This window comes from Nematolebias whitei, chromosome 3 (genome assembly GCF_014905685.2).
Source record: "Nematolebias whitei isolate Nwh7 chromosome 3, NemWhi1, whole genome shotgun sequence".
Taxonomy (NCBI): domain Eukaryota; kingdom Metazoa; phylum Chordata; class Actinopteri; order Cyprinodontiformes; family Rivulidae; genus Nematolebias; species Nematolebias whitei.
Window position 1 is genome coordinate 45,393,436 of NC_056500.1, and position 10,100 is coordinate 45,403,535.

The 10,100-nt window shown below is 38.3% G+C and overlaps 1 protein-coding gene across 1 annotated transcript in view; it reads right to left on the reverse strand.

The window, feature by feature from the left end:
- Positions 1-2,962: 2,962 nt before the first annotated feature.
- dtymk (deoxythymidylate kinase (thymidylate kinase)) overlaps positions 2,963-10,100 on the reverse strand; it is an 18,562-nt gene continuing 11,424 nt past the window's right edge. The window contains exon 5 of the mRNA XM_037698300.1: positions 2,963-3,156. Within this exon, the coding sequence (XP_037554228.1) occupies positions 3,040-3,156 (117 nt within the window). The 3' untranslated portion in view covers positions 2,963-3,039. The remainder of the gene's footprint in view (positions 3,157-10,100) is intronic.

The window sequence follows — 10,100 nt, forward strand, 5'->3', positions numbered from 1 at the left end:
ATGAAAGTTTCATTTTTATCATTACATTATGGAAAATAATGACCTTTATCACAATATGCTAATTTTTTTTAGAAGGACCTGTATGTATACATACATAAATACACATCTAAGTATAAATATAAAAGAAAGCAGCAGAATAAGCTGAAATAGACAGAGATGAGTAGATTACAAAATTATTCTGAAACGAGCAAAAGGAGGCTTAAAGAGTATAAACTACAATTACTAGAAACACAAAGGTCGAAAAATTAAGAAGTTGCTGAAAAAGTATAAATACCAAAATTCAAAGCAGGAACGTCCTGAATTGCACATTTTTATTTATGAATTGTTGAAATGGCACAAAAAAATGCAGAACGAGTGACGTGCTGAAAAACAGAACAACAGTGTGAACATGGAGTGGTGGTGCAGAGGTTAGAGAAGGTGGGCCTGTGATCGGAAGGTCACCGGTTCATCTCCCTGGACGGAACATCAACATGTGGGTGGGAAAGGTGAAGCACCACCCTGCCCCCACCCTCATTTGCCCCATTCTGAGCCCTTGAGCAAGGCCCTTAACCCCCACCCTCTGCTCCCAAACAGGTCTCTGTTGAAAACGAGACTCAACAGCACTACCTGTATAAATAAAGGTAAATAATTCACACGATAAAATGCATTTATATTTATTTTCTAAGGATTAAATGGTTCAGATTAGTGTTTTACAAACATGAGAAAAATCCATCTGAAGGTAGAAGATAAAAGATGTATATTAAAATGAACCAGCTTCAGCAGCTCATACCAGTACGTTTATACCAGTATGTTTAAAATATACTAAGTCTAGGTAAATAAACAAACAACAGTATAAAATGGGTTCTACTACAGTGATTAACAGGAAAAATGTAATTCTATTCTTATGTTCAGCTGTTGTATAGGAAGCTACACAAACATGATGCCAGATTACAGATTTTGCTTCAAGAAATAAAAAGTTAAAAGTGAACAACTACTCACAAGCTGGAAGGAGCTAAATTGTGTCATTTCCTTTCCAAGCAATGCTTCATGCTGCCTCAGTCCCTGGGTGTCATTGGGGGGAAACCCAACAGCGCCCATTACTTCATCGGTTATGTTGGTAAGTCTTGTTTCACGTTGGTGGAATTAAAACTCAGCTGTGTACGATGAACCAGAACGTGTGTCGACCCCCCAGGAGAGGAGCTGATCTATCTAGACCCACACACCACACAGCCTGCAGTGGAGCCATGTGAAGACAGTCAGGTCCCAGACGAGTCGTACCATTGCCAGCACCCACCCTGCCGCATGCAGATCTGTGAACTGGACCCGTCCATCGCAGTGGTAGGACAGGCCCACTTTTATGACCCTAAGCTATGGACAGTGTTACACGAATAGCTCTGTTAGACTGAAGGGGGGTCCTGTGTAGTTTTTTTGAATGACCTCAGTCTGAAGAAACCCAGTATCACAGGACTGATGAACCAGTAGCTAGTCTAAACTCAGTGTCCAAAAATTCAGAGCAGTTCATGTAAATGCTGTTAAAGTAAACCATTACATGACTGTCCAGTGTTTCCACCATCATACAAGGAGGGCAACAGAACCGAGCACCCTGCCTACAGATCACACCCCCTGGTAGGTCGTGGGGGTCACTGGTGCCCCTATCCAGCAGTCACTGTGTGAGAGGTGGGGGACATCCTGGACAGGTCTCCAGTCCATCACAGGGACACAGAGACAAACAACCATTCACTCGCTCACTCACACCTAGAGACAGTTTAGAGTCACCAATCAGCCGAACATGCATGTTTTTGGTGTGTGGGAGGAAACCTGAGAAAACCCACTGAAGAGAACATGCAAACTCCACACAAGTCCTGTCCGGGGCCTTTCTGGGTGGAGTTTGCATGTTCTCTCCGAGCTTTAGTGTAACTGATGTTCCCGATTTGTGCAGGGTTTCTTCTGCAGAACAGAGGACGAGTTTGACGACTGGTGTATGCGCATAAGAAGGGTAAGTCTCTGCGCTGCTCTGGTCCGTCGTCTAAACGAAGCAGGTTTTCTTAAAATTATTATTAATTTATTTACACACATTTCTTCTAGCTGACCTGCAAGAAAGGAGGGCTGCCCATGTTTGAGTTAGTAGACAGTCAACCCGCCCACATGGTCAGCGTCGATGCACTTAACCTTACTCCTGGTAAATAAACAGCACCTTACTTTATTAATAATCTATAAACCCTGTTAATTAAAGTCGTTAAAATCTGTCACTTCCCTTGCAGATTTCTCGGACTCTGACAGACTGGAGCGGTTCTTTGATTCAGAAGATGAGGAGTTTGAGATCTTGTCGTTGTGAGGAATTTACTGAACTCTGATTTACGGTTCTCAGCAGTAAGTGGGAGAACTCCCAGCATCTTCTCTGAACCGGACAGCGAACCTAAAGGGGATGAACAATTGGAGACATTTGAAAGCGGTCCAGCTGCAGCGGGGCAGTCGGTGTGTTACACATCATTCTTCTCATCAGCCTCTGAATGCTCTTTGCATCCCAACATGGAGACTGCCCGATGGAAGCTGTAGCAGGAGCTCAGGATCAATTCTGAATGCACATCTTCACGTGCTCGTTTGTCCATTTGAGTCTTAACACTTTAAATGTTTATGCTGAAGTGGTATGGTGCCTTTCCCCAACAACCCCACAAGTGAAATTGCCATAATGGTTTTATGCTGAATAGACAATAAGGTTAATGGCGCCGATGGCTTACGCAATTTGTCACGACTAATATGTGAAGTTTCTAACAGCCTGTAAAGAATCAAAGTCAAATCTGAAGGCAAGTTTTATTAGTCTCTGATGCAAAGTATCCTTGCCAGGTTTAAATCGTGTACACTAGTTGAATAATATTTATTTAATCAAAACAACATAGACAAATCATGAAACAATACACATGTAAGAACTTTCCAAACTAAATAAAAACTGATTACTTGGCAACTGTACATGCGTTCTCTCTCTCTAACCAAACTAGAGGTAAGCTGTGCAAGGTGTGACGTGTACGTATGCGTTATATTGTCACTTCCTCTGAAGCGTCATCAGGCTGACTTCCAAAGCTCTCCAAGAGGTGTGTTCTCTGCTGCTTTAATGCACTTAAGGCTGTGAGTTTGGATGTTGTCGTGAACATCCTCAATACTCCGCGACGCATCAATTACCTGAAAACAGACACTTGTTAATTCATTTTGCATCCCTACAAAAACTGTCATTTTGAAGTGATGTCCTGTCACATTGTTATAAACATCAGTTATGGAGAATGGAATAATGAAAACAGAGGAAAAGTCCACCTCAAAGTCAGGCTAGTGACCGGCACATGTCTCGTTTTATAGCAGTTTTTAGATGAAGCTCTTCCTCTGAATTAAACTGCTATGAAACGGAGCTACATGAGCTAAAACTGGAGGTCGATTTACACTCTGCACAATGTTTGTTCTCATTGCATTTGTTCAACGAAAATTACACACGTCTCGCTGCCTCCGAGAACCGGTTCTGTGCACAGCATCCTGGCAGAATGTTTTTGTCACGGGTATGTATCAAGTATTGCGTTATTGGTCAAAACTTTGTGGACGCAAGTTTATTAAGCCTTTAGAATTTTCTATATTTCTACATAAATATGATCTAAGACATCAGATTTTCACACAAGTCCTAAAAGTAGATAAAGGGAATCCAGTTAAACAAATGAGAAAATATAATACTTGATCCAAAAAAGTTCAATCTGGTCCTCTGGACATTCAAAAAAACAAAAAAATATAGAAACGTTTCGTCTCTCATCCGAGAGACTTCCTCAGTCTGAGGAGCTGTTTTCAGCTCAGACTGAGGAAGTCTCTCGGATGAGACACAAAACGTTTCTATATTTTTTTTGCTTTGTTTTGTTTTCTTGAATGTCCAGAGGACCAGATTTAACTTTTTTGGATTTTTCTACCTGGATTATTGAGCATGAATCAGGATATAATACTTGATCATTTATTTACTGAGTAAAATGATCCAATATTACATATCTGTGATGGTAAAAGTATGTGAACCTCTAGGATTATCAGTTAGTTTGAAGGTGAAATTAGAGTCAGGTGTTTTCAATCAGTGGATGATGATCAGGTGTGAGTGGACACCCTGTGTGATTTAAAGAACAGGATCTATCAAAGTCTGATCTTGAGATAAACATATGAGGACGAGGTGCAGAACAGCTCCGCCACAGCTGCAGAGTACAGTTGTTTATAGACCGCTTTATGACGCAGGTGTGGAACAAGGCGGTTGGCATAAAACTGGTTTGTGACTGGACTGCTATGACGTCTCAAGGTGAGAGTGAAGGGGATGATGAGATGGAGTTAGGTGAGTGGACACAGGTGCGTGGAGGTAAAGTGTCAGGAAGAGAGAGAAATAGAAAGGAAGACACTTTGCAAAGTAATAAAAGGAGTCTAGAAGAAAACAGTTCAGAGGAAAACAATGTGGTTAGTAAGAGGGTTGTTAGGGAAGAATCCAAATTGATCATAAAGTTTAGAAAGGAGGATGAAGGAATTCAATTAAGTCCGTTAGTGCTGTCAAAAGAATTAAAGAGGAAGTTTGGAGAGCTGACACTTGCTAAAACTCTTAGAGACGGGAACCTGTTGATAACAGTGAGAAATGAAGAGCAGAAAAACAAAGTAATGAAAACTCAGAGTATCTGTAAAAAAGTAGTGAGTGAGATCAAGATTTTGGGAGAGACTAAGGAAGCTAGAGGAGTGATCACAGGTATTCCGGTGGGAGAAGATCTGGAGAAATTTAGACACAGCATTTATGGAGGTGAAGTCAGCAAAATTAGAAGATTGATGAGAACTGTTGAAGGTGAAAGAAAGGAAAGTGTGTCAGTGATGTTGGAGTTTCAAGCAGCTGTTCTCCCTGAAAGGATCAAAGTAGGATGTATGTGCTTCCCTGTTAGGCCGTACATCCCTCCTCCTCTCAGGTGTTATAAATGCCAGAGGTACGGACACGTCGCAGCAGCATGTAGGGGAAAACAAAGATGTCCAAAGTGTGGAGGGGAACATAGATATGAGGAGTGTAAAAATGGAAAGGATACTTGTTCTAACTGTGGAGGACAACACAGAGTCACTTATGGAGGCTGTGAAATCAGGAAAAGAGCAGTGGAAATCGAACAAGTCAAAGCCACTAATAATATAAGTTATGCAGAAGCTGTTCAGAGAGTGAAGAAGCCAAAAGAGGTGCCAGGTAAAGTTCAGCCAAAACCAACACCAGAACAAAGGCAGACTGGACCTGACACAGAACTGACAGTAGAAAAGATCATGTTGTTCATTGCATATGTTATTAATTGTACAGAGCAAGTAAAACACAAAACAGAAAAAATCAAAATAATTGTGAAAGGGGCAGAGAGGTTTTTTGGTATAAAGGATATATACTGGGAGCACATAAATAAGAGACTGGGAGCAGAAGGGAAAACAGGAGGACCAGAAGACAGAACAAACTGATCATCTTACAGTGGAACGCTAGAAGTCTAATATCAAATGGGCAGGAGTTTAAAGGATTTATCAAAGAATTCAAAGAAGATATAGATATTATATGCATTCAGGAAACTTGGCTTAAACCAAACCTTGATTTTGTTATAAATGGATATGAAAACATTAGAAGAGACAGAGAGGGAGGATCTGGAGGAGGGTGTATAACATTCATTAAACAGGGGATTCAATTTAGAGTTTTAGCTAAAGGAAGAGAGTTAGAATATATTGTTATTGAAATCTGGACAATAAATGGACAATTTAAAATAATAAATTTTTATAATCCATGTAAAAAACTTACATTAGACTTAATGGAGGAACTTGGGACATATTTAGAGGGTAAGGTGATTTAGTGTGGGGACTTTAATGGGCATAACTCATTATGGAGTAATCATAATGATCAAAATGGAGCTATAATAGAAGAAATAATGGATGCTACAAACTTGGTATGTTTGAATGATGGGAGTGGAACGAGAATTAATTTTAGAGATAATACAATGTCAGCAATTGATTTAACGTTAGTTTCAGATTCTCTAGCAGGTGTTTGTTTATGGCAAGTAATCAATAAAACAACTATAGGAAGTGATCATCACCCTATCATGACTGAAATAAAGTTACAAATAGAAAAATATTGTATAAATGGGATGGAAAAATGGTGTTTTAGATCTGCAGATTGGAAAACTTATCAGAATAGTAGTGAAATAAAAATGCAAAATGTAGATATAAGTGGTAGTATTGACAACTTTAATTCTTCTGTATGTAATGCTATCCTTGAAGCAGCCAATCAGGCTATAAGGAAGAAAGGAGGGAAAAGGGAAAGAAAGTTGGTACCATGGTGGACAACAGAATGTACTAAAGCAATTAAGAACCGAAATAAAGCTTTCAAATTATTAAAAAGAAATCATAACTTTCAGAATCTGAATGAGTACAAGAAACTGCAAGCAAATGTAAGAAGAACTTTTAAAACTGCAAAGAGAGATTATTGGAGAAGTTTTTGTAATTCAGTAGGGAGGGAGACAGACATTTCTAAGGTATGGACAATGATCAAAAGGATGAATGGGATTAAAAGAGTGAATGGATACCCAATACTAAATGATGGAGAGTTAACAGCAGTGAAAGACAGAGAAAAGGCAGAAATGTTGGTAAATACGTTCGTTAAAATTCATAGTTCTGAAAATATTAGTGAAGAAGGGAAAAAAGAAAGAGAAAATACAATTTTAGAAAACAAAGAGGTATTGGAGCAAATAGAAAACACAAATGATTCACTGAACATGCTGTTTACAATAACAGAGCTGAACAGGGCACTTAAAAAATATAAATTGTCAGCTCCAGGAAAAGATCAGGTTTGTTACGCGATGCTAAGTAATTTAAGTAGATCATCTAAAAATATTCTATTAGAATTATATAACAGAGTATGGGAGGATGGGGAAATTCCAAAAAGTTGGAAGGAAGCAGTGATTGTACCAATTAGAAAACCAGGGAAAGATGAGTCAAAACCAGAAAATTATAGACCTATAGCATTAACATCCAATATATGTAAAATAATGGAGAAAATGATAAATGAAAGATTAATATATTATATGGAAAATAAAGGACTTATGTCAAAGTATCAGAGTGGTTTTAGGAGAGGGAGAAGTACAATGGACCCAGTTTTATGTTTAGAGCATGAAATTAGAAAGGCTCAAGTGAATAAAGAGAGTGTTGTGGCAGTATTTTTTGATATAGAGCGAGCGTATGATATGATGTGGAGGGAAGGATTATTAATCAAAATTAGAAGAATGGGTATAAATGGTCATATGTTTAGATGGATTAAGACTTTTTTAGAAGGAAGACAAATACAAGTGAGAATAGGGAAGGATTATTCTGAGAGTTGTAATATAGAAAATGGGACACCACAGGGTAGTATAGTCAGTCCATTATTATTTTCAGTGATAGTTAATGATATGTATAAGGAAGTAGAGGGTGGAATGGGATTTTCACTTTTTGCTGATGATGGGGCAATGTGGAAAAGAGGAAGAAATCTAGAATTTATTATAAAGAAACTTCAGGGAGCAATTTCAGTTGTAGAAAAATGGTCGTATAAATGGGGAATAAAATTTTCTGTAGATAAAACTAAAATAATGTTTTTTACAAGGAAAAGAGTTGATGAGAAAATCAAGCTAAAATTATATGGTCAAGAGTTGGAAAGAGTTAAAGAATTTAAATTTCTCGGGTTGTGGTTTGATGAAAGAATGACATGGGGTATACACATTAAGAAAATAATAGATAAATGTAGGAAAGTGTTAAATATAATGAGGTGTTTAGCTGGAACTGAGTGGGGAGCTGATAGAAATTCATTGACAGCCATTTATACTGGATTAATCAGGTCAGTCTTGGACTATGGGTGCATATGTTACAACTCAGCAGCAGATACAAACCTCAATAAGTTAAATAATATCCAATACCAGGCACTAAGAATATGTACAGGTGCTTTTAAAACGTCTTCAACAGCAGCATTACAGGTTGAAATGGGAGAAATGCCTCTTAAATTTAGAAGGGAACAGCTATCTTTGAACTACTGGACAAATTTACAAGGACAAAGAAATGATCATCCAACATTAGAGGTGCTTAAATCAGGTTGGGACAAGGAACAAATCAAAAGCTTTGGGTGGATGATAAAAGTCAAAGTTAATGAAATCCATTTACATCGACTAGATATATGTCAGAAAGTTCCATTACCAACAACACCACCTTGGATACTCCCTGATGCTATAGTAGATTTTTCATTATTAGAAAAGAAAAACAAGAATAAATCTTTTATTATGGATAAATATACAGTACAGGAATACATTAACCAGTATTATAATTATGTACATATATACACAGACGCATCAAAAAATACAACTAATATAATTGGGATCGCATTCATAGTACCACAATTTCATATTAAAGTAGGAAAAAGGGTTAGTGATGGAGTATCAGTTTATACAGGAGAAATGCTCGCTTTACTTTTAGCAGTTCAGTGGGTAGAAGAGGTAAGACCATTAAAATCAATCATCTGCTCAGATTCTAGTTCATCATTGTCCACTTTGCAACACAACCAGTCAGATAGTAGACCAGATATATTAATTGAAATACAACAAACACTCTATAGGATCAACATGATGGGGATTACAGTAAATTTTATACTGGTTCCAGCTCATCACGGGGTTTTGGGGAATGAAAAGGCAGACAGGATGGCTAAGGAGAGCACTGGTCGGGACGTGGTTGATATTAATGTTGGGTTTAGTATAACAGAAATAAAGGGTATAATAAAACAAAAAATGAAAGAAAAGTGGCAAAAATTATGGGAGGAAGAAAGGAAAGGCCGGTGGTTTTATAAAATCCAAAGGAAAATTGGAGAAAGGAGAAGAACTGAAAGAAACAGGAGAGAAGAAACGATTATTTCACGACTCAGAATTGGGCACACTGGACTGAACAGCACATTATGTTTAATAGGGAAACATCAGACAGGGACATGTGAGTGTGGAGAAGAGGAAACCATAGAACACATTATATTGCATTGCAGGAGATACCAGGTTCAAAGAAACAAGTTGATTAGACATCTTAGTAAAATGAAAATGAAATTAGACATTATTGATTTATTGCAGAAAGATTCAGGAAACAGAGGCTATCAAGCTATATTTTATTATTTAAAACGGTGTAGGTTGTATGATAAGATCTAAAAGGAAAGAGAGGGTTTAGTATTATTATTATTATTATTTTTTTTTTTATTTATTTATTTATTTTTTTGTCATGCGGTCCACACTCCTTACCAGTTGGTGGCGGTAATGCTTCCTTCAGTTGTTTGCCAACCGCCAATAAAACAAGAAGAAGAAGAAGTCTGATCTTCACAACATGTTTGTGGAAGTGGATCATGGAGGCACAAAGGAGATTTCTGAGGAGCTCAGAAAAAGAGTTGTTGATGCTCATCAGGCTGGAAGATGTTACAAAACATCTGTAGAGTTTGGACTCCATCAATCCACAGTCAGACAGATTGTGAACAAATGGAGGAAATTCAGGACCATTGTTCTCCTCCCCAGGAGTGGAGGACCAACAAAGATCACTCCAAGAACAAGGTGTGTAATAGTCAGCGAGGTCACAAAGGAGCCCAGGGTAACTTCTAACACCTGAAGGTCTCTCACATTGACTGATGTTGATGTTCATGAGTCCACCATCAGGAGAACACTGATCAATAAAAAAATTGTTGGAACGTTTCGTCTTTTATCCAAAAGACTGTCAGTCTAAGGAGCTACAATAAACAAATAGCACCTTCTCAGAGTGGATCAACCAGTTTGCTGCTGACATCCAGAACTAGCTGTTCATATGATCAAGGAGGACCAACAGAGCACTAACGATCCATGGTTAGTGCTCTGATGGCTGTTTACTATTCACAGGAGGCTGAGTGATACTAGCAATAACAGCATTGTAAGAGGGGGACAGGTGAACACGGAGGCCTCTGCCCCGTTTAATGGGAGTTTTGTTTTTCTTTTCACAAAGATGGCTTCCTTTACTCCTCACAGACCATCATTCCTCTCTATCCAGGATGTGAACATCTTCATCCCTGAAAGAGTGACTGCTGGCCTGGAGATGAGTGTGGACTG